The sequence below is a fragment of the Panthera uncia genome, chromosome F2, assembly GCF_023721935.1.
Source record: "Panthera uncia isolate 11264 chromosome F2, Puncia_PCG_1.0, whole genome shotgun sequence".
NCBI lineage: Eukaryota > Metazoa > Chordata > Mammalia > Carnivora > Felidae > Panthera > Panthera uncia.
The window spans coordinates 16,318,102-16,343,795 of record NC_064812.1 but is presented as its reverse complement, the minus strand read 5'-3'; the positions used below and the strand labels follow the sequence as shown (position 1 = coordinate 16,343,795).

Below are 25,694 nucleotides of genomic sequence, written 5' to 3'. Positions count from 1 at the left end.
TTTCTAAGATAGTTGTTCTGTATTTCATTAAGAGATCAGGTCTCCTTCAGGCCAAGTTTATAATAGTTTTCCCAGGGCGTAATATCTCTTGTGTTTAATAAGTAACTTTTGGCATTGAATTTGAATACATTATTGGGGATGGGTAGGGAGTGGTGATAGCTACAAATGAGCTTAAGCTTCCCAAGCTACTTTGTAGACCATCTTTTTAAAATAAAATATTTATTAATACATCACGTATGGGCTTTTTAAGTTGAATAGAGAGCTGCTTTTCGACTAAAGGGCTAAACCTGTCTCACTTCTGGATTATTGAAAGGGTCATAATTTGTTTATTTTGGGTGTTTATTTAAAATTTTATAGCTTGTAGTAATAATAGCATTAACCAAACAAGACTGAAAAATCTTACCGTCTTACTAATATCACCATTATTATTACACAGAATCTTTTTGAGGGCAACATTGAGTTATGTTAACATCATCTTTATAATCTAGCTGGTTTTTGAATTAAAAAGTAAAATGTGCAGATGGTAGTTTTTTTTCTAATAGTGTGAAAAGGTACTGTGAAAAGTAAACCTACTGACTTCCCAGGCCCTCCTCCTGGTGGCTTCTTGGGAGTCCTTCCAGAAATTGTTTGCATACACAGCCATGTCTGCCTGTCTATTTACTTTTCTTTCTTTCTTTCTTTTTTTCTTTCTTTCTTTCTTTCTTTCTCTGGACTGTGTTTTTTTGTTTGGTTTTGTTTTGCTTTGTTGTCAACACATGGGTTTATACAATGCATTCTTTTCCATGCCTTGTATGCTTCATATACTAAAGACATAATATGACACGGACACATTTCTTTTTCAGTGACCACATAGTAGTTTACTATGAATATGAACCAAACCTTACATCATCAGTCCACTATTCAAGGTCATTTTGGGTTTTTTGTGTGAGTATTTTCATTTATACATCTTTGCCTGTGTGTGCGTGTTTATCTATAGAATAAAATCTAAAGATGTAATTGCTGGACAAAGAGTAAATGCATTTACAATTCTGACGGATCTTGCCCAGCTGTCCTCTGCACAGGTATTGAAACATTGAACTACTCTCAAAGTCCAGCTAACCCATGAGCCTGACTTCATTTTTTAAAATTAATTAATTAAATTATTTTGTGAGACTGACTTTTTTATTTTTATTTTTTTTAAATGGTTATTTATTTTTGAGAGAGACAGACACAGAATGCGAATGGGTTAGGGGCAGAGAGAGAGGGAGACACAGAACCCGAAGCAGGCTCCAGGCTCCGAGCTGTCAGCACAGAGCCCAACGTGGGGCTCGAACTCACCAGCTGTGAGATCATGACCTGAACCGAAGTCAGACGTTCAACAGACTGAGCCACCCAGGCACCCCAGAGACTGACTTTCTAAAGACAAAATGTATATCCCCCTAAAATAATATGCCAGTGTCCATATTTTTCTACATATTGGCCACACTAAATATTATGAGAGTTTTTCATTTCTTCCAATTTCAAAGATGAAAAATGGTTATCTCAGTGTTTAATGTACATTCCTTTCTTTTGATATTCTTTTTGTTTCTATATAGCATCATTTTAATTTTTTTTTCTGTAAATTTTTACTTAAATTCTAGTTAGCTAGCATATAGTGTAATACTGTTTTCAGGAGCAGAATTTAGTCATTGATCACTTACATTCTTTTGATATTCTTGATATTATATATCACTTCCCTTAAAAGTCATTTGCATGAATTTTTCTGTGGTCTGCTTATGTCCTTTATTTTTATTTTGAGTTATAAGTCTTTTCGTTATTTATTTATAACAACATTTTATAATAAGATCTAGGCCTTTGTCAAATGTAACAATTATTTCCCCCCAATTTGTTGTTCGTCTTTTGTTTCTGTTTGAGTGTGTTTTGTGCATATATGTGTGAGTGCAAAAAGCGTTAGTTTTTATGGATGTATTGACTTGCTTAGAAAAACATCTCTACATTGAGATGGTCAAAACTTCTTGTACATTTTCTTCAAGTTTTTTAATGGCTTCTTTTTTAAAGGCTTACATCTTTGATCCATTGTAATTGACTTGATGTAGAATAAGGAAAGAATGGATTCAGATTTAGTTTTGGTTATTCAATAAAGCTTAGATAGTTATTAAATAATTCATTGTTCTTCATCTAGCCCAAGATTCCATCTTTATTTATTTTTTTCAAGATTCCATTTTTTTATGCTAAATTCCCATATAATATAGTGTTAAAAATTCTGGTAGGTTTATTAAATTCTGATTGTATATATTTATACTTTTGTTCTTTCACCTTTATCTATTGAGTGCCTTGGATGTGCTAATTGGTAGGACTATAATGGGGAGCAAGATAGATTTGAATTTTCTCTTCCTAGAATATAGTCCAATGGAGGAGCTATTCAAAAAACAAACCATTACAACATATTGTACAGCCTGTGAAGAAAATCAACAGGATGCTATGATAGAGGATAGTGTGTGTGTGTGTGTGTGTGTGTGTGTGTGTGTGTGTGTGTAATTTACTTTAAAAAGAGGTAAGGCTCTTCAAGGAGATAACATTTAAGCTGTGAACAAAAGGATGAGAAGGAACCCATCGTTTGAAAAGAGAGTGTTCTAAATCAGATGCTCATAGTTTACGCTGAGGATCAGAAATAAGAAAGAGCTTTGCTAATTGCAGGAAAAGAAAGATGGTGAGTGAGGCTGGATTCTACAATGCGCCAGGTGGGGGGACAGGTGCAGGAGGCAAACAAGACGTGGGGGGAGGGGAATGACAAGAAGACATGAATTAGCAACTTAGACTTTGACCATTCTCTATGATTTTGGCCTTGAAGTGTCTAATTTGGGCTCTGCAGCCCAAATTGGGACTCCCAGCCCCAGACTTTTCAGGGACAACTTGTCTTGCTCCATGTCTCTCTGCTGGTTTGGAACCACCCTCTGCGTCACTAACCCTTCCTAGAGTGCTTGATCAGTGCAGTCTCCCTCCCTCCCTTCCTCCCTTACCCCAGGCTGTCAAAGCTCAAAGTTCAGGAGGAACAGGGCAATTTCATGTGCAATGATCGAAGTGGAGATAAGTTCTGTTTAGGGCTCACAGGAACTGGTACAGTAGAGATATAGTTTATGGCCCCAGGGAGGTGAGATAGAAAGCTTAGAAGCCAAGTGAGAAGTTGACAGACCCTTTTATTTTTCTAGAATGCCACCACTATAGCCACCTCTTGATAATTTCACTTTGCCCATGCTCAAGTGTGGATCTGACTGGAACAGAGCTGTTCTAGTGTGATCTTCTTTCTGCTTCCCCAGCTGGATGGGCCCACAGGAAGGTGGCTGGAATAATTCCCAGCAAGAGCAGCAGGAGGAAGGAAAGGGAATTCCCTGTGACCCCAGGTCATTTCTGGGAGGTTGTCATGGTTGGGGGCCCAGCGGGAAAGGAGAGGATCTGCCTGGGAAAGATGGGAAAGAAGAGTAAGCAGACATTTTAGGAGAGAGGGCACAGAACAGTGAGGGAAGGGTTTTTGTTTGTTTTACTATCATCTTACAGATTTAGTGATTCCAAATTATTTCAGGTGCCTCATATTTTTCTCTACTAGACCTCTACTAGGTCTGTTCATTTACATCTATTGAACTTTGGTGGTTTTCTTTTTTTTTTTTAATGTTTATTTATTTTTGAGACAGAGAGAGACACAGCATGAGCAGGGAAGGGGCAGAGAGGGAGACACAGAATGTGAAGCAGGCTCCAGGCTCTGAGCTGTCAGCACAGAGCCCGACGCAGGGCTTGAACTCACAAACTGTGAGATCATGACTTGAGCCAAAGTCGGACGCTTAACCCACTGAGCCACCCAGGCGCCCCGAACTTTGGTGGTTTTCAAAGTGGTGATGTCAGCCAAAGTTCTAATCTCCTTCTAACCTTATGGGTCTCCATAGCAAGTCATAGATCAGTCTTGTCAAAGAAAGTCTCTCCTTCTGTATCACCCACCAAGGTTAAGCTTCTAACACTTCTTAACAATGTCATTTATGGGACACCTGGCTGGTTCAGTTGGTTGAGTGTCTGACTCGCGATTTCAGCTCAGGTCGTGATCTCACAGTTCATGAGATCGAGCCCCGCATGAGGCTCCATGCTGACAGCATGGACAGAGCCTGTTTGGGATTCTCTCTCTCTCCCTCTCTCTCTGCCCTCCCCCCTCAAAATAAATAAATGAACATTTTTTTAAAAAAGATCATTTATAGGGGCACCTGGGTGGCTCTGTCGTTTAAGCATCTGACTTCGGCTCAGGTCATGATCTCACAGTTTGTGGGTTCGAGCCCTGTGTGGGGCTCTGTGCTGACAGCTCAGAGCCTGGAGCCTGCTTCCAATTCTGTGCTCCCTCTCTCTCTGCCCCTCCCCTGCTCACGCTCTGTCTCTTTCTCTATCTCAAAAATAAATAAACACTTTTTAAAAAATGTCATTTATATATTTGTCATGGTTTAAATTGTATCCCCCAAAAGGCAAGTTGAGATCCTAATCCTCAGTACCTATAACTTTATTTGGAAATAGAGTCTTGGCTGATGTAAGCAAGTTAAGATGCACCCTTTAGGGTGGGCCTGAACCCATTATAACTGGCGTCCTTATAAGAAGAGGAACACATGGGGGCGCCTGGGTGGCTCACTTGGTTAAGCGACCGACTTCGGCTCAGGGCATGATCTCACAGTTTGTGAGTTTGAGCCCTGCGTTGGGCTCTGTGCTGACAGCTCAGAGCCTGGGGCCTACTGCAGATTCTGTGTCCTCTCTCTACCCTCCCCTCTCTCTACCCCTCCCCTGCTCATGCTCTGTGTCTTTCTGTCTCTCAATAAATAAATGTTAAAAATTAAAAAAAAAAAAAAAGAAGAGGAACACACCACGTGAAGACACAGACACACAGGGAGAAGGCCATGTGATGATGGCGGGATTTAGGGTGTAAGGTGAGGGACGCCAAGGACGTCCAGCCACCATCAGGAGCCAGGAAGAGGCAGGGAAGTATTCTTCTCTACAGGCTTCAGAGGGAGCACGGCCCTACCAGCCCCTTGATTTTGGACTTCTAACCTCCAGAACTGTGAGACAGTAAGTTTCTGTTATCTTAAGCCACCCGATTTGTGGTACTTCGTTATAGTAGACTTGGGAAACTAATAAAACCTCTAAAAGAACAAAAACAAAACCCAAATTCACCAGCTGCTGCGATTACCGCAACACGTTGTGCTGTAGAATTTGTCTTTAATAAAATTTCCGTTTAGAAAGACTTTGGGAGAATTTCATATTATGTAATCAAAAGACCATAAGTATTTCAGATTATTTTGTAGGCTTACCGTGCTCATTAAAATAACAAAAGCACATAGATGCTACTTTTCTAAAGATAGCAGTCAAGTCGCACATTTTTACAGGGATAATTAGTAGTATTTTATGGACGTCTGGTCACTTAGAGAGAACCCAAACATTATTGTTGATTTTTGGACTGATATTTTCCTCTATGTAAAAAAGCCAAAAAATGTTTGTCTTTTTGGCGTGTTTGTCTGTAGTTGTTTTTCCCTCCACATTAGTTCATACATTTTCAAGTGCAGAGGCAGGCCTGTTGCTTGGCGAGTCTTTGCATTGTCTGTGTAGAATGGCTACTTGACTGAGACAAAAACACTGGCATCTGCAGGCAGTGATTATAGCTGCTGACAACAGCTGTATTTCCGCACTCTTCTACTTTTCTAGTATTAAAGACCCTGCAGGGCGCCTGGGTGGCTCCATCGGTTAAGCATCCGACTTCGGCTCAGGTCATGATCTCACAGTTGGTGAGTTTGAGCCCCACATGGGGCTCTGTGCTGACAGCTCAGAGCCTGGAGCCTGCTTGGGATTCTGTGCCTCCCTCTCTCTCTCTCTGTCCCTCCCCTACTCATGCTCTCTCTCTGTCTCTCAAAAAATAAATAAATGTTAAAAAAAAAAACTTAAAAAAAAAAAAGACCCTGAAAGTAACACATTGTCTGGCAAGCATAAAAACAAACATCTCAAGGTATAAAAAGTCTTCTTAACTCAGTGACTGGTTAACCTGTACTTGTGCATTTGCCACAGGCAGGATACTGTGCTAAGCTAAGGACATGTGGACAATGTAAGACATAGGTCTTATGTTCTAGTAGGGGAAATAAAACATCCATGGAAGAAAAAATGCCTCGATTTGATAGAGCATTTTGTGGCAGAAGCACCATGGCACTGGGAGAGCAAAGACCTGGGTCTAGGGTGGTCTCGGTTACAACTTAGGAGTGTGCTCATATTAGAGTCACGCTCCCTCTGGTTCTTTGGTTACTGTTATATAAATGTAAGAATTGAACTCATCTCTACATTTGCTTCCAGACCTAAAATACTACGAACAATTAGGAAGACCTATTGGGACTCTTTGGGTTACAAGTGACTCAAAACTTGGCTCATAATAACTTAACAAACAAGGAATTTATTGGCTCGTACAACTGGAAAAGTTAGTTAGCTTCAGGTGTAGCAGGATCCAGCTACTCAATATATATCCCCAGGATCTATGGTCTCTCTTCACTTCTCAGTTCTGCTTGCTTCCCTCTCAGAGGGATCCTCCTTCTCAAGGGCAAGATGGCCGTCGGTGGGTCCACATTTTCTTCCTCACAATTCCAAATCCAGTGAAAAGAAAATGAGAACTTTCCTTTCCTCCAAATTCAAATACACACCCTGATCTGAATCCCTGGTGCCAATTAGTACTCATACTCTCTCTGAGCTGGCCACCGTAGCTGGGGGGGACGTAGTGAGGACTGGATTTCACGTCACCTCTAGAGCTGAGAGAGGAGTCAACCCCACCCAAACCATGTGGTCTGAGAGTGGAAGAAGGGGTGGGCACCCAGAGAAAACTTGTGTGCTCTTAATGAAAGAAGGGTGAATGGATGGTAGACTGCTCAAAGCAAGAGATGCCCATTGCAGAGGGCCAACAGAGCAGCATCAGGGAAGCAAGAGGAGACAATGAAAGGGAAACGGGAGAGATCCTGAGGATGGGAAGAGAGGTGGAAACAGTAGCCCAGAGTGTTTTGAACCCAGTGAGAGGCTGAGGTGCGGCACCGGAGCCTCCAGAAGAGGAACAAAGTGCCCTTCCCTTGGAGCTGTCACTTCTGGTACAACTTTTTATGCATCCTCTTGGGCAGCCTGCCTGTGGTTGGCCACTGCTAGGGACATGCTCAACAGCTGCCCATGCACCCGTGCGATGCCCCCTCTCTAATGGCTCCATCCTTCCTGTGGATTTTGTCCTGTGAGCTTTGCTTCAGTGCTGGCTGATAGACAGGGCTCCACTGTCCGTCATTCCGTGAAGATGAGCCACCACGTTTGGCCTACACTGCAGAATTTCAGAACTCCACTTTCATTCATTAGCACATGTATCATTTGCTACATTGGGAGTATTATAACGCTGTGCTAAGCTCCACGGGGCAGAAGAAAGGAAGGTAGAAAACAAGGTGCTTTCCCTCCAAAAACTTAACATTACCTTTCTGTAGGGAATAAGATATAAAAAAATAGTAGGAAACCAGGATGTAATTGATGTACGAAATGACTACTACAGACTATATTATAGACTCTTATAGACGAATACAGACTAATACAGGCTATTCTGTAACTAGTAGGTTACAGGAGTTGGGGAAGAAGAAATGGCAACCCAAAGGAACGAGGGAGGCTTTCATGGGGTCACGGGCCTCACTCTGGGAATGTGGAGTGGCCAGGGCTGGAAGGGCATGGAGGGGAAGGGCATGGAGGGGATGGCATTGGAAGTGGTGAATGAGTAGGGAATGAGCAGGAGGTGGCCAGAGTAGGCTGTGTTGAGGGGCAAGGGCAAGCTGAGGAGCTTGGGAAGTTAATCTAGATGGGAATGCCTGCCCTTGAATTCCTTGCGAAGGGGAAGCTATGGAAGAAGATCCAAGATTTCAAGTGCGAGTTGCCGGTGTTCAGTGCTGCCATCTTTAGTTATGGAACTGTGTAGGATGGAGCTGCTCTAGGAGGCAATGTGGGCACCCAGGTACCAGACAGCCTGCAGAGAGAAGAGTTTCGAGGGCAGGAGGAGGAAGAGCGCTGGATTTGGCTGAGAAGTCAGGGATGGCGCTGTTTGATCCACCCGCACAGAGGGATGGTAGTGTCTTGAGATGTGTGTGGGCAAAGGAAGCAGAAAGAGAATAGAGAGCTGAGGTCAGGACTTGGGAGGCACATTTGGAGGGTGGTGAGAAGACGTCAGAAGGTTCATCACAGGAACAGAGACAGAAGGAGCAGAGACTAAGAGCAGAGCAAAGTTGGAAGACTGTGATGTCTCAAAAGGCAAGAATGTTTCAAGAGGGAAAGTAGTTAACGATGCTAAACGCACCTGAGAGAAATACGAAGCAAACCAGTGTCTAAAATACATTTTAATTGTACAAATTCACCTTACGGGTTTTCAGGAATATGCCTGTCACCTGACTGGAAGCCATCTTTCCTCAGTTTTAGTTTTTAATGACTAATTAATAATAAATAGATTCTTATTGAATTAATTTAATTTTTAAAGATTAGTAAATTTATTTTAATTTGTGTAAAGAGATTTGATTACAGTCCGAGTCGGTCTAACTGGGTTCAAGTAGAGCAGATAATGTCTCACAAGATCATGGAAGGACATATAGTTGTCCCCGGCCACCTCACCCTCGAGGCACTCTGCACCATGTTGCTTCTCTGGAATAAGCTTTTGTCTTTATGGCCTTTTGTGTTTATAACTGTAAAGCAAGGGGGTTAGACCAGTACCTTGTAAGTTTCCTTCTATCTTGTAATCAAAGACTACTTTGATTATAAGATTTCAGGTAGGACAATTTATTTAGTCCTTTCTTACCGAAATGTACTAGCATCAATGAAAAAACTTTTGTTGGTGTTGTTCCAAAGATTTGCTAATCTGTTAGCATTGCCTGCGTTAATGTGCAAAAGAATATTTTTATTTCTGACTTTTCATTTCGTGATTCTGGGCCAAGCAGTGGCCTATTTAGGAGCAGACTCCTATTACTTTCTTTTTTTTTTTTTTTTTAATTTTTTTTTTTTTTTAATGTTTATTTTTGAGACAGAGAGAGACAGAGCATGAACGGGGGAGGGGCAGAGAGAGAGGGAGACACAGAATCGGAAGCAGGCTCCAGGCTCCGAGCCATCAGCCCAGAGCCCGACGCGGGGCTCGAACTCACGGGCCGCGAGATCGTGACCTGAGCTGAAGTCGGACGCTCAACCGACTGAGCCACCCAGGCGCCCCGGACTCCTATTACTTTCATGCCATCTTAAAGCCTGTTCCATGTTAGAAATCAAATTGTGCTTTATAAGGTACACAGTGACTAAGATACCTGAGATAAGATGTCTTTGCTCCCCCCACCCACCCACATTTTGGCTCTGTTTTCCTGGCTGACTTCAAGACCTGAACTTTTTATAAAGGTACATATTGAAAGTTATTTGTTCTGAGGCCCTTTGCTCTTTCAAGGACCACAACATGTGTGGGCTCCCCTCAGGAGCTTTGTAAACTTTATTTGATGATGTACACACGGCCAAAAGTAGACTACTGCAGTGCCATAAAAATTGTTTTCAGCCTGCATTTCAGATCTCTCGAATATTCCAGATCTATCTTTAAATAAATGCTATAGAACATTGTGGTATTAGTTATGCATAGCAATAGCGGATAAATAATTAATAGAACAGGAAGCTAATAAATCACCTGCTGACCAATATGCCATAGAAAACATAGTTGCCAAGGGTGAAGTGATAAAGGTTACACATCACTTTTTAATAGATAACTAAGTCTTTCTAACCTTTCCTGAGAGTCAAGACTACTTACAGAGATGGAATTCTCAGAGTAACAATGGAATCAAGTGTTACAGGGAATTTAATTAGTAATTAGGTACAACGATGCATTTTATTTTCCACAATTTCATTTTTAAAATTCCCCCTTTTCATTCCACTCACATTTATCAGCCACCCCACCCCTCACTCCGCCCCGCCCCGAGAAGAGCAAGTTGAAATTTTGTGTTTCATTTCTGGGGTGCATGGTAAGTGGCTAGAAAACATGAAACCTTTTAAATTAGCAGTGAGGGAAGATACCTAGCCAGATGCTAATCACCCAGAGATGTTTAAGCGCTAGCTGAGAAAACCAACACATGGACAAAGTGATTATGTGCTAAGTAGATGCACAAAATGAATGGTGGTAAGAATTGAAAAAGACACTCCCGGCACCGGCCCCCCCGCCCCCCCACCTGCGCCCTGCTAGCAAATATAAAAATCCCATACGGATTTTTTCTAATCCTTTTCTATGTAATAATATTCATTTGTTGTTGATTCAGTGCCATCAGGAGAATTCTGGTGGTTGGAGGGAGCCCTACTGAGGCAAGTGTTTAAAACTACTTACCACAATAAAGACTATTAAAAGGAACATTTTTATTTGGCTGAAAAGATACACAAAAACCTTGTAGAAAACTCAGCTGCATTGTATAGACATGTGGACATCACTCAAGGTCAACAATAGTGAAACCCCAGGTGGCTAATTATAGATATTGTATATGTTGCAGATTTTTTTTTTAATTTGGTAGAATTTTGTCCACAGCAACCACCCCAGGTAAGATTATACTGTGGTAGCTGAAGAGAATCTAGGTGCCTGCGAGGCCAGAGAGGACTGGAATGGAGAGGAAGGCCAGAAGTCAGTGTACTTTGGGTTGGAAAGTATGCTGGTTAAATTTATGTTTTAACTTGACTGGGCTAAGGGAAGCCCAGATGGCTAGCAAAACATTATTTCTGGGTGGATCTGGAAGGGTGTTTCCCGAAGAGATTAGCATTTGACTCAGTAGACTTGAGTAAAGATCTGCCCTCATTGAGGTGAGTACCAGCATCATCCCATCAGTTGAGTGCTCCCCCTCCTCCCCGCCAATCACATAGAAAAGGCAAAGGAAGGGCCGATTTCTGCTCTTTTTTCTTGAGCTGGGATGTCCATCTTCCACCCTTGGACAGTGGTGCTCCCCGTTCTCAGGCCTTTGGATTTGCCCTGAATTACACCACTGGCTTCCTAAGTCTTCGCTTGCAGAGGGCAACTTGTGGGACATGTTGGGCTCCATAACTGTGTAAACCAATTAATATAATATAATATAATATAATATAATATAATAGTGTGTATGTGTGTATAGGTCAGTGATATGTATATTTTCTATTGATTCTGTTTTTCTGGAGAACTCTCAATAAAAGTTTTGTTTTGGTTTCTGAAGAACTCTTACAGAGAGTTTTGTTAAAGCACACAGAACTGAGTTGACTCATGGTTTTGGTAATTAGAGGTATTATCACCCACCCCTAGGCTTCATTCAACTTGACAACACAAGATGTTTTATAAATGTCTGCCAAACCCAAGCAAACCCAACTCTCTCCCTACTATATGCTGAGCACTGTGCAAATGCTAAAGATATAGGTGATAAAGACGTTACTGGTGTCACTGCACAATTGCTGAAGAGACACGTAAGCATCATTTTACACGATGTGGAAAGTGCTACGTGGAGGCTGTCCTGCTGTGAGGCCTGTGTACATCTGGACATTATTCTTGTTTTGTTTTGTTTTTTTGAGGGGTGACACCGAGTTTATTGAATTAGATTTTTCTTTGTTTTAATCTTTTTTTTTTTATTTGAGAGAGAGAGAAAGAGAGAGCACAAGTGGGAGAGAGGGGCAGAAGGAAAGAGAGAAGCTTAAGCAGGCTCCACGCTCAGCACAGAGACAGACATGGGGCTCAATCGTGCAACCTAGGATCACGACCTGATCTGAAATCAAAAGTTGTCCAGATGTTCAACCGACTGAGCCACCCAGGTGCCCCAAATTAGAATTTTCTATTCACAACTGAGCTAATATCTACATGCTTGTCTACATGGGTACATTAATCCTAATGAGTTTAGACTTACTATGAATGGGCTCAATCATACAAAAACACACACTCACTCACTAATTATCTTAAAACAGTAGTACATACATTACATACTCCTGTAAGGCCAGCTTTGATGAAAAACCTCTAGTTTCAAAGATTAGTCTGGTTTTGAAGATGAACCAAGATACACATTGTATGATTCTAAAATCTATTTCAGCCATTTTGTCCAGTTGCTATCTTTTTGGACTACAGTATATGTTTTTTTAAAAGGACACAGACTAGGGGCACCATCCAGTGTTAACTTCAACCACAGCTTGGGCCCCCTCTCCACAAAAATCTTCGGCCAAGAGTTCTCTGTCGTCGTGAAGACTGAAAGGGCCCAGTGATACTCTGGTAGCATGGTGGTAACAGAAGCAGGCTCGGGCCCTCCTTTGATTCTCCCACACTGCACATGGTTCTGAAATTGGAACATATACCACCATACTTAAAAACTTTGGGACATGGACCATCAACTGATGAATGCATAAAGAAATTGTGGTTTATATATACAATGGAGTACTACGTGGCAATGAGAAAGAATGAAATGTGGTCCTTTGTAGCAACGTGGATGGAACTGGAGAGTGTGATGCTAAGTGAAATAAGCCATACAGAGAAAGACAGATACCACATGTTTTCACTCTTATGTGGATCCTGAGAAACTTAACAGAAGACCATGGGGGAGGGGAAGGAAAAAGAAAAGGTTAGAGAGGGAGGGAGCCAAACCATAAGAGACTCTTCAAAACTGAGAAAAAACTGAGGGTTGATGGGGGGTGGGAGGGAGGGGAGGGGAGGTGATGGGCATTGAAGAGGGCATCTTTTGGGATGAGCACTGGGTGTTGTATGGAAACTAATTTGACAATAAATTTCACATAATAAAAAAAAATTCAGGTTAAAAAAACAAAAAAACAAAAAAAACCCAAAAAAACTTAGGGACATGGAGAGTCAGCTAGAATAGGGGGAAAGAAAGTCATAGGTGGTGGGGGGGGTGTAGGTGGGCACATGTAGAGCCATGCTGATCTGTCCAACACCTGTGTGCCTGAGCTTTAACTAAATGAACTCAGGAGGCCAACAGCAGTAGACCTGCTCAATTCACCTTCCAAATCAGAACAACAAGACTTAAAAGCTCAGGCTTGCACTTTGCACCAGGCAGAGGTTTCGCCGGTGATGGGGAGCTCAGAAGCAGGATCTCTACTCGTCCTGCACAATCTGATGCATGCACACAGCACGCCCAGCAGCTGAATAGCTGCAAATGCCCGCACGACCCAGATGATACGCATCATGATTTCTCGTAGCTCCTTCACAACCAGAGCCTCGCATCCCTCGGCGTAGAGGTCGGAGCGGTGGGCCAGACCGTTGGAGCTGCTGGTGGTCTCTCTGCACAGCTAAGAGGGACACTCTGGTTTTTGGTTTCCTTGAACCGGTCTGGATTGTCGCAGTCTGAATAGTTGTGAATTCCACAATAGTGCAGCTATCTCTGTACGTGATCAGCAGCCGGGCTAGTGTCACTGGGGTTGGTTCCACTGTAGGCCTTATGAATGCTGCAGTCAACCTCATTTTTCACCTTTGCTCTGTAAACGTATCCCCAAACCACTACAACAACTTCTGTGACAAAACCAAGAGTAGGTTGATGACAAACGTGGCGAGTCCGCATGGCTTTCTCGGATCGTGACCCGCGAGCCAATGAACCCAATAATGACGAGCAGGGCTCCTACAGCTATGATCACTACGGCGGGGATGAGAGAGTTCACATCTTCAAAGAAACGGTCCGGTTGTAGTCCTTGGAGGTGATAAAGACATAGCCTCCCGTGTAGCATAAAATGCCAGCTCCCCCCCCCCCCCCCCAGAAGATGAGGTTGAGAAACACCAGCATGGTCTTGGAGGAGGTGATGTTGTGCTGGCCCATGGTGCCTGCAGCCTGCTAGGAAGTGGACAGCATACATGGCACTCACTGCAGCCCCAGTGCCCTTGGGCGGGCCCAGCCCCAGCCCCGCCCCCACCCGCCCCGCCCCCGCCCCCGCCCCGCCCCCCACTCGCCCCGCCGCAGCCCCAGCCCCCGCCCCAGCTCCAGCAAGCTCCAACACTCCTGGCTTGGGAGAGTCACTATTTCCTGGTTCCGCTTTCGACCAATGGGAGGCTGAAGACAGGAAGGAGCTAACAGATTCTTCACCGCTCTGCCCCACAGTAACTGTTTTGAGGTACAGTCGTTTCATATTGCTTCTTGAGAGGCATCACACAGGACTAAGCAACTCACTGTGTTTCCTTGAGAAGCTGTGGGCCTATTGAAGGAACACAGTTCCTTATATTTGCTTTCTGGCCTTTCCTGCCTTATGTTGTTTCTCTTGTACTCTCAGTGCCCTGGGATTGTACTCCCAATAAAGTGTTAGCATGCACTGTATTCACCTGTTTGCTATAGAATTGGGGCTAAGACATTGTCTTTTAAAGGTCTGGAATATTATCCTATCCCTTGGTGCTATGGGGGGACCTAACCTAAGGTGAATGAGTAGGGGAGGAAGGAAAGGGAGAGGAAATCAGGGAAGGCCTCCTGAACCCTTGAACAGAGTTTAGAAGGAAAAGTAGGGTATCATTGGGCAAAGTGGGGTTAATAAAGGAGGATGAAACAACGCGAGCAAAAGTACAGAGACATGGAATTGTGTTATACTCAGGGACTAAAGTTTCTCCTTGGAAGGCTAGCAAAAAAATCTGGAAGTTCTGAAGTCTTACTAATATTGATTATTTATTATTGTTACTGCTACTTAATAATGTTTATAATTAATAGTATTATTACTGATTTTGCAGGAGTAGAGACAGGCTGCTTTAACTGCTCTCTCAGTTAAATCTTCCACTGAGGACACAGTAAAGGTGAGAGCATTTAGGAATACCCTGGAGTTTGCATACAGTGGCCTGACAAATGAAGCTGACTGATAGGCATGTCCCCATCAGTGTTGCCCACACCATGGGTTATTGTCTAATTTGAATGGGTTGCCCATCAGATTCACACAAAACTCTAAATTCCTGTTTCCCTTGAAAAATCAGACCAGATAGCACAGGGTTTGTATCCCCACATGGATCTGATCAGCAGGTGCCTTTGTTAGGTGAAGTGCAGATGTTCAGGCTGACAGGGTCCTCACTACCCCCTGACTGGGCTTACGTTTCTCTTCCACATTCGTCTTGGAAGTTCTTCTAGCATTTAAGTCTGCAATTCTGGGCATTCACTTACTACTGGGTCACTTGAAGTAGTGAGAACATTTCTGCCCCCTTAACCTCCCAGGGCTGGATGCACCTGGAGCCATGAGAGCTCATGTTGTTGAGACTGAGCCCATGGACCCCATGCCTTCTTCTTTTGGTCACCAGCTGCTGATTCAGACCCAGACAGGAGCACATCTGAATGTTGAAGCTGAAGGCTCATGCTCACACCTTAGTTGTAAAGGCAGCTGAGAAGGAGAATATTTGGCATTTATAGCTCCTCTGATGGGAAGCGGGCTCTGCCTCTAAGTAAGATCCGTAATGTTTAGACATTCAACAGTCAAATGAATGATAAAAGTCTACTAGAGAGGGGTTGGCTCTCGAAGAATGGAACGTCTCCCAGTGATCTTATGTGGATCTTATGTGGAACACAAAAAAACATTGTCACCCAGGTGCCCCTAGAGTACTCGTTTTTGTTCCAAGTGGTTTGTAGTCTAGGGGACAGTTCTCAATGTTGACATTATTGACATTTTGGGCCAGATAATTCTTTCTGTGTGTGTATGGGGGAGGGGCTCACCTATGGATTTTAGGAAAGCATTCCAGGCCTCTACCCACCAAAGGTCAGTGGCATCATCTCCAGTTGTGACAACCAGAAATTGCCAGATCTTCCCTGGGGGCACAAATGGCCCCCTGGCTGAGAACTTCTGGTCTTGAGAATTCTGAAGTATCCCAGTGAGGAGATAATACCCACAGGATGAAATGAGGTGACTAAGCAGTTCTGGTATGTTCTCCTGGGTGTTGTTGCACGATATCGTGTCATTGTTTGTTATTTGCAGGTGTGTCTACCTTCTCATATCAGAAATATGCAGTACCAGCTTGTACCAGTTATCATCCTTTTAATGCTGTATGTGATAAACCTGTGTGGTTTACTTACAAAATGAACAGCCAGCTTCTTATTTTTCTAGAATCCAGTGGCATTATACTTGGCAGGAAACTACAAGTGATCTCAATCTCTTTACACATTTCTTTCTTTGGGTGTTAGAAATTCTTTGAGGGGGGTTCTCTGTAAAAATGGGACAGATTATAAACTAGGTCCATTTGTTTATTAGTATTTTATTTATTTATTGAGTTTTTGTGTTTTTTTTGTTTACTAGTATTTTCAATACAAAGATCAGTATTACGATCGTGATATATTAATATAGCATAAAACACTGAAGAGCTAAAGAAAGACAGCTCTTCCCTCAAGTGAGGTTTTCTGGTCACCAGGGTCTAACAAGAGCATCACTCAATACTTTTTATTTTAGCGTGTTCTGGCCTCCATGGCATCTTCCACACCATTTCTTGCCAGCCCAAACACCTTCCCCTCCAATCCCTTAGGATCTATTCAGGCAAAAACACTACCTCCTCTGTGATTGCCTCCAGAATCCTTAATCAGAAGAGCCACTTTCTTCCACTAGACCCTTTATTGTCTTATAGTCATCATTGTATTCTACTTTGGTTTCATCAAATTAAGAACCTGGATTCTCAACCCTACAAAACTGTAAATCACTTAAGGGAGAGGATCGTGCTTTATTCATCTCTATTCCCAAATAGTTACCATAGTTCTTTGCACATAGAAAGCACTTGGCAAATTTTTCTTGAAAGAATGTATCCTTTTGTTAAATTAAGATTTCTCCAGAATCGGAAATCAATATTTGGCAGTGGGACAAAAATCAATTACTAACTCTATTTCTGTTGTTGGGGTGCAAGAATCAGGAGGGTGGTGAGATCCAGGCGGAGAATCTTCCCATCTTTCTCCCTGATGTACAGAGTGAGAGGTTTTCCTCTGGGATTTTCTTTAGTCCCAGTTGTTGTTTGCTCTGTGTTTCTTTGACACTCGGGAATTAATTGCAGTCTTTCATGTTAATTCCATTGATCGAATCCATGAAGCAATCTTGCCCTCTATACTCTTTTAGCCCTGGTCAGGGTTGTCTGCCTAGACAACCTGTCTGCCACAGGAACTTAATCCCTCAAAGGACTCTCATAGTTCCCTTAGATACAGGCCATTGGTAAGTCACAGTTTGGGCCTTCTCAGCCATCCCACTTTCTCAGTGGCCCATGGAACCTGCCATGCTTCCCCTCTTGACAAACCCTGCTGTTGTTTACTACCTGGGATCCTAATATGTGGCTACTGATACTATCTTGGAAGGCAGATAGTGAGGGACAGTCCCTCCGGCTCAGCCTTGCTCCTTCTTATCCTCCATGTGTAGAAAGTAAATCATGGCTCGGATTAAAGCTGGCAGGTGTTTGGGAGGTGAAAATGTTCACACGTGACTTTACAGACAACAAAAATGTAGCTGTTTTATTTTTGAAGATGGATTTTATTATCTTCACATCCTCACCCCACTGGGTAGTGTTAGGGGTGGGGAGTGGGGCCTTAAATCTACTAATTAAGATGCTCTTAAATCAACCTCTTTCTGTTTAAGTCCAGTCATCTCTCTGGGGTGGGAGGGGGAGGGGGTGGGGTGACTCTTCCGGAAATACTCTACCTTGAAGAGTTCATCTTCCCCTTCTGTTTTTCCTCAAGATATGCCAGTGGGAACTAAAATAATTTAAAAAACCTTTCTCAACCAAGCCTAGCTTCCAAGACTACTACTGTCTTGCTCACTCAAAAATCCTACTTTTTATTTCCAATGGTGAACCTTGACTCTTTCCCTTTCTTTGTAGTAATCCTTATCTTCTCAAAGGCAAATGGATGATGTTGGCCTTTTAATTGATTTTTTTCCCCTGACGTTTGCTTTCTTGGGCCTACCTTTTACCTTTTACCGGGTACATGGTTCAGTTGGCTTCCTATTAAAAAAAAAAAAAGAAGAAAGAAAGAAAAAGAAAATCACTATGCATTAAATCTATACCAAGTCTAAGAAGACATGTCACTAACTACATTTAACTATATCTTCACGAATTCTAAAAGAAAAGAGAATTCCACATTTCTGCAAAGTGAGAGAACAAATGTTTACAAAGACCTGGGCCAAGAAATAGATGATTTACATTGTTCTGGGATCAGTTGGAGATGTACCCAGGAAGGTATCTATCTCGGTCATGAAGCAGTTCCACCATATGTGAATTTAATCCCTGATCACAGTTTACACTAGTACATAAACTCTTCTTTATTGTTAGACAGTCAAGAGATTACATGTGGCTAAAGGTATAAAATTTGGATGACCTAATGTAAAAGGAAACAAAAAATACTTCATCTCAGCCAAGTTCTAAGCCACTGTGACAATACACCCAAATAAACTAAAACTATCTGAGATGGACCCGGGTGTAACACAAACTCAGATAATTTCCATTAGTCCAAGAGTGTGTAATTCTTTATTTCTCTCAGGGCTCTCCCAACATTATCGAGAGAAATTACGTCCTTAGTCTATATGAATGTGGAACAGATGCTTGTGTGTATTTGTTTACAAAAAAGCCTGGGGCAGACTGGGAGAATTTTTTTGCATATGCAAAGTAAATTATTTTGGCTGGTCATGGAATTATTGTGTTGTAGAGTTAGAATGTGTGTTAGATGTCATCTTTGTTCTTCTCCTCATTTTATAAATTCAACAAATTGCTTATTGATTACCTGAAGCCCGAAAAGCCCTGATAAGTGGTTACCAACCTTTGCTGTCCGTTGAATCATTTGGGCTCCAACTGAGGAATTCTGATAGGATTGATCTGGTGTGAGGCCCGGACATTGGTAATTTTAAACACTTCTCAGGTCATGCTCATGCTCCTAAGACTACTCCCTTCCCTTCATTGAAAAAACACAAAATCTGGCATTTAAAAACTTTCATTCCGTATCCTACCCACATACGTAAATGAGCTTATTTGATGAAGTAAAGGGGACAAAAAATGAGAAGAGCTCTCCAGATGGCTTCTCACTTTCATAGGCTTTCATGACTTCCTCCCTTTGACCTCTTTATTTTTCCAGCGAGTGCCACCTTTTTAAAAAGATACAGTTGAGGGGCATCTGGGTGGCTCAGTCAGTTAAGCCTCAGACTCTTGATTTCGGCTCATGATCTCACAGTTTGTGAGTTTGCGCCTGCATTGGGCTCTGCGCTGACAGCGTGGAGCCTGCTTGGGATTCTCTCTCTCCCTCTTCCTCTGACCGCCCCCCCCTCCTCCCCAAGCTTACAAGCGCTTGTGCTTTCTCTCAAAAATAGATAGATAAATAAATAAATAAATAAATAAATAAATAAAATAATTTAATACCAATGGTAGAATTCACAAATCCTATTCACTCAAAATGTAATTTTACTCCTCATCATGGATACCATGAAAATACTTTCAATTAAGGATAAACCATGCTTTGTAGCTGATGGATTTTCTTGTCTCCCTGGCCTACCAAGAAGCAGAAAACTTGAGGCTCAGGGGTGCCCTTGAGATTGTGCAAACCTCAGTTGGACCACTGCCCCACAGTCCTCACTGCATCAATTTCCAAGGAAGAACTGACAACATTTGGTGCTATCAGATATGGGAGAAAAGCTCCAGTAAATGAAAAACTTAAAGGACTTTCAGGCCTGAGAGATTGGTTTGGGTAAAAGTCAATAAAAAAGGAAGTGAAGAATTTGCAGGTTTTAGGTATAGAAATGTTGTGTGAGATCAGCCCCTAGTGGGCACTTTAACTATTACAATAGTTCAGCGTTTTAATTGTGTGGAATGTTCATTTCCACACCAGACATGTTCTAAACGCAGACTGACTTCAGATGGCAGAAATGTGTCATTTCCGATATTATAGATAAATATAGAATATAAATCGTTCACAGGCTCTATGACTCTGCCTCTCTCTAAAACAGACTTGTAACTCTCAGTTGCTGTCCAACATTTGCAGAGGAAAAATCCTAGAAACTCCCTAACGTAGAGAAAAATGGTCCCACATTTTTCTTGCCCCTTCCTGCTTCTCCAGCCTTGCCTCTTGATTCTTTAGTACTCTGTTCACAGTGTCAGGATGAGAAGTTTTCAATGTAAATAAAGTAGGGGGAAGCACACAAGAGAGGGGTTATTGTATTTGGCATATTTAGGCAATGGCAAATGTCTTCGTGTTTCTAAAGTGTAAAATGCAAGAGAGGATGGACAGCTGAGTCTTTCAGTGTTTTTCTTGTCTTTTCAACTTTCAACACATAATGATACAGAAATATTTCTCCACTCCAAAATAAATACAGTGCACGTGGGATATTTTCACAACTGATAGTCTCCATGACAGAGGTGGTAGGAAAGAGTCAGGAGTGTGGTCCATGGGAGAGTCCATGTTCCCTCTGAGCCAGATTACCTGTCCTCAGCTTCACTGACTGGTGGGAGAAGGGGGTCTGCTGCTGTGGGATTTTTCACATTTGTATTTTAAAATAGGGAATAGATCTGGGTTTGTTTCAAAATAAATGTTGTATTTCTGAACTCTCGCTTTCTTAAAATATTTTCTCACTAATTGCAAGAGATCAAATTTCTCAGAAGACTTAACTAAAGTTTATAGCATTTAAGGGGCGCCTGGGTGGCTTGGTCGGTTAAGCGTCCGACTTCGGCTCAGGTCATGATCTCACGGTTCGTGGGTTCGAGCCCCACGTTGGGCTCTGTGCTGACAGCTCAGAGCCTGGAGCCTGTTTCAGATTCTGTGTCTCCCTCTCTCTCTGCCCCTCCCCTGTTCATGCTCTGTCTCTGTCTCAAAAATAAATAAACGTTAAAAAAAAAATTAAAAAAAAAATAAAGTTTATAGCATTTAAATATATTGATTACATGTGCTATGTTATAATTTAATTTCCATAATTAAAAAATATGGGGATTTATGTTTAGCATTACTTGTCGTACCCATGAGGAGTTCCCAATAATGTGCACATGAAGAAATCTGGACATTTTAGAAGACTTTAAGAATAGGTAATTTCTCTCTCTCTTTATTTTGCATGTTTCTAACAATGGTTGTGGGCTGTAAGAATAGAAAGTTAAGTTTTAATGCAATTATAATTAGATTAAATGTTTTCTATTGAAGCATAATTGACATACAATAGCTTATGAGTTTCAGGGGTACAACATAGTGATTCAATATTTTTATACATTACAAAATGATAATAAACCTAGTTACCATTGTCACAATACAAAGTTATTATGATATTGTTGACAATATTCCATATGCTGTACATTATATCCCTGATTTACTTATTTTCTGACTGTAAGTTTCTAACTCTTAATCTCCTTCATCTAATTTGCCTGCCCCCACCAACTTCCTCCTTCTGGTAACCAACAGTTACCTGGACCTATGAGTCTGATTCTGTTTTGTCTTATTTGTTCATTTGTTTTGTTTTTAGATTTCACATACAAGTGAAATCATATGGCACTTGTCTTTCTCTAACTTATTATTAGGTAATTATAGTACCCTCTAACTCCATCCATGTTGTCACAAATGGCAAGATTTCCTTCTTTTTATGGCTGAGTAATATTCCATATGTGGGCTGTTGTAAATAATGCTGCAGTGAACATTGGGATGTATGTATCTCTTTGAATTAGTGCTGTTATTTTCTTCAGATAAATACTCCGAAATTGCTGGATTCCACGGTAGTTTCGTTTTTAATTCTTTGAGGAACCTCCATATTGTTTTCCACTGTGGCCGCAACAATTTACATTCCCACAAGCTAGGGCTCCTTTTCCTCCACATCCTCACTAACACTTGTTATTGTCTTTTTGATAAAAGCCAATCTGATAGATGTGCATTGATATCTCATTGTGGTTTTGATTTGCATTTCCCTGATGATTAGTGGTACTGGGCCTTTTTTCATGTGCCTGTTGGTCATGTGTATGTCTTCTTTGGAAAAACGTCTATTCAAGTCCTCTGCCCATTTTTTAATCAGATTTTTAAAAACATACAAAGTTGTATAAGTTCTTTATATAGTTTGGACATTAACCCTTTATTGGATGTATGATTTGCAAATATCTCCTCCCATTCAGTAGGCTGCCTTTTAGTTTTGTTGATGGTTTCCTTTGCTGTGCAGAAGCTTTTAGTTTGATGTAATCCCATTAGTTTATTTTAGCTTTTCCTGCCCTTGCCTGAAGAGACCGGTCCAAAAAAAAATACTGCTAAGACTGATGTCAAAAACCTTACTGCCCACGTCTTATGGTTTCGCGTCTAGCAGTCTTTAATCAACGTTGAATTTGTTTTTGTGTATGGTGTACACTAGTCCAGTTTCATTCTTTTGCATGCGGCTCTCCCAGTTTTCCCAACACCATTCATTGACTGAAGAGATTCCTCAGGGTTGGCAATGGGGTGGGGAGGAGCTCACTGCTCTTTCATTATTTGAAGCCAGCTATGACTCCCTCCCCAAGCCCATCATTCTCAGTTTATCCCTGTGCCTGAAACTGGAGCTACCTGGGTTCACACACTGGGGAAATGAAGACATCCAATGGCAATACAGACCCAGGAATGTATCTCAATTCATCCGGAGACTGACAGCCTGAGCCAAGCACGTGGGTTGGGGGCGGTTACCCCTTACTTTTTCCTTACCACCTTCTTGCCCCGCCCCACAGAGGGCAGGGGGCGGGGCAGGAGGTCTTTCGACGCCCCGCCCCTCCGGCCTCGCGCCAGTGGGCGGAAGTGACGCAAGTCCAAAGCCGTTTCCGGCGGGCCGAAACTAGGAAGAAACTTGGAGCTGCAGAGGCGCTCCTGGCGCGGGTCACCGCTGCTCCTGTGCCTCGTGGCCCGGCAGCACGGAGCTGTCGGGAGCCCTGGCCATGGGGCAGCCCCGGCTCTCCGCAGTGTGAGGCGCGAGGCCTCCCGCGGGCTCCCCGACAGGCCGAGGGCGGGCAGGCGGGAGGTGTCGTTCCAGCTGCGGTCGCCGCTGCCGGCCCGGGCTCCCGGCATCATGAATATAGACGTGGAGTTCCACATCCGGCACAACTACCCCTGGAGCAAGTTGCCGGCCAACGTGAGGCAGGTACGGCCGGAACCTGGGACCTGGGCCCCGCCCTGCCGTCACCTGCTTGCCGTGCCCGCGGGGCCGGCGCTGCTCCTCGAGGCCGAATCCCGCCCTTCCCCCGCCTCGGTCTCGGGGAAATCGACCTGCAGGTCAAGGGTTAGGGAGGGACGGCTCTGGGGCCACAGGGGCAGGATGGGGCCGTTGCTAAAAGGGATGGACTCGCCTGGCACCTTTGCCCGCAGCCTCCTTTAAACTAGGCACTGGGCTAGGCGCTTGCGAAATCTGCTTAATACGGTTCTTGACCTCCAGAACTTTAGGATGGTGGGGAATAGACGAACGTTAAATAAATACGTTACAGAATGATAGCAGCTCATACGTACTTGTATTATAGTATATGTGGGCACACAGAGGAGGGGGTAAGAAATTGTCCAGGGAGTGTCTGGAGGCTGTGTGGTGGAGGCATTGAAATTGGGCCTTAGAGGACGAATGAGAGATAAGAGGAAATAAGATTTTCCGGGAAGTGGGAAAGTTGTTTTACGAGGCTCGCACGAGTGAAAGAGCGTGTTCTGAGAGTAGCTAGCAACTTAGTATCACGGGAGGTGGAGTTGTGGGTATATTGGTGTTCGGAGGTGGGATTTTGTGAGTGCGTGGAGGTTGTAGCAGATGAGTCTGGAAAAGCAGGCAGGGCCAGATTTTGAAGGGGCTTTCGTACTTGGTTTTGTGGGACTTTATCCTCTAGGCAAGATAGGTTCATTAGAGATGTTGCAACAAGAGACTGACAGGAGGTTTTCTTCTGAGGGTTAATTCTCAACTGCTTGAGTGTCATTTCTGTTCGGTGCTCAACAGATAGTAATTGAACACCTGCACACTGTGCCTTCTTGTAGGTGCTGGTGGTTAATTTGCACCAGTCAACAAGACGGAGACCCTGTTTTCATGGATCTTACATTTTAGTAAAGAAAGACAGTAAACAAATAAATGAACGAGAGCCTAATACAGCAGGTGGTGGTGAATCTTAGGAAGGTAGTGATAACATGCTGCCTATAAAGCACTGTTTCTCAGACCATAGACCATCGATTGACCTTCAGGTTTCCTCCCTTTCCACTTGGTTGAGAGTGAAATTCTGGTTTCCAATGGTGCTGGGGAGTTATAATCGGAGTTTCGGGTGGTGGTGGTGATGGTATAAGGATTATTTGCTTTTTCCCTCAGCTTGGGGGCTTAGTTCTAAGAAATGAATAGTTTAAGGTTCTGGTGATGCGTCATGTGGCAGGGAAAGTGCTTTCACTGTGAGATACCCAAAAAAACTAGAAGGTAGAAAGACAGAGGAGGAATTCTTGGTTGTCAGTGGCTGCCCATGTGGCACTTATCTTGACTTGAAAGAACAAAGCTCTAAACTTGAGTAAATTTCTCTTGTTAAGCTTGAATGAGGGCTTTGGTACTTTTGTTCTTTAGGGTTTTGTGGTGTATCCAAAGACAACTGGAGGAACCAGCAATCTTTTTCTTTGTTTCCATCTTTTCTCTACTCTTCTTTTCACAGAAATAAATGTAGCATAATGGAAGAAAGATGGATGATTCGATTATGTTCAGCATGAATAATTGATCTAAATTTGTATTGGCAAAAGCATATCTAATACTTAGTCATGACTATTAAAAATAATCACAGATCAGAGTTATAATTAGGTACAGATGTGACATTAAATTAAAATTAGTTTTGGTAAGATCACTTAAAAAAGAGTAGCCATTTTAGCTTAGAAGGAGCTTCTGCTTATAGAAGGTGTTGGAAAACCCATACAAGTTGCTTCCTTGGACTTCATGTAGCCATGCCACTGTTGGCCTAGGTCAAGCTTGGCCTTTGATTACTACATCACCTTTCTCCTTGGTCTCTTGTCCGCAGGATGGGACTCTCTCTCATTCATTCCTCACATTACACCGGAGCGAGATTTCTAAATGCCAGCTCAGTCCTGCACTACCTGTCTCCTCCTAGAGATTACTTGTAGCTTCTTGAATGTCAGAACTCTCCAGGGAGGTTTCCCTGACTTTCTACATGTGGAGCAGTTGATTCTCCACAGCGCTGTGTTTCTCACCCACAGCACTGACCCCACTGTGTTGCATTTGCTGCATACATTACTTGTTTTTTGCTTTTGCATTTTGAGCACCTATCATGTGGTTGGCTTTTAGTAAACATTTTTGGAGTGAATGAGTGATGGTATGAGTCTGAGATTTTTTTTCAGGGAGCTAAAGCTCAGTCACTTTCAAAGTGGGAAGTAGTCCTTGTATGGAAAGAATTTGTTTTTTGCCATTATAATACTAAGTAGTTTGATAGCATTTCCAGTAAGCTTTGATGAGTTTAATTTGGAAATGACTCATTTCCCACTTCTGAAAACTGGGGGAAGGTGATTTCAGATTTTTTTAAAAAAGGTATGTCAAGCCAGAAGGTGATTTCAGATTTTTAAAAAATGTGTGTTAAAGCCATTAGTTTTTATATGGGTGGGATGAAATGTTTTTATGTGATATGGCTATACAAAAGCTTAAAAAGTACGTTAAAAAGTTATAGATAACGCCATTATTTCAGGATATTTCTGTAGTTTATCAGTATTTTGTATTGATGATTCAAAGACAATTTATAGGTGTTTTAAGGGAAGTCTTATGAGGTTCTGTGTCATGTGTGAAAGGTCAGTTAAAGATTTGGT

At 42.5% G+C, this 25,694-nt stretch overlaps 1 protein-coding gene and 1 pseudogene across 1 annotated transcript in view; one reads left to right on the top strand and one right to left on the bottom strand.

Annotated features, from left to right (window-relative positions):
* Positions 1–13,014: 13,014 nt before the first annotated feature.
* LOC125924742 (tetraspanin-3-like) lies at positions 13,015–13,811 on the bottom strand (annotated as a pseudogene).
* An 8,895-nt stretch (positions 13,812–22,706) lies between these two features.
* FAM91A1 (family with sequence similarity 91 member A1) overlaps positions 22,707–25,694 on the top strand; it is a 43,487-nt gene continuing 40,499 nt past the window's right edge. The window contains exon 1 of the mRNA XM_049633496.1: positions 22,707–23,025. Coding sequence (XP_049489453.1) covers positions 22,954–23,025 — 72 coding nt within the window. The 5' untranslated portion in view covers positions 22,707–22,953. The remainder of the gene's footprint in view (positions 23,026–25,694) is intronic.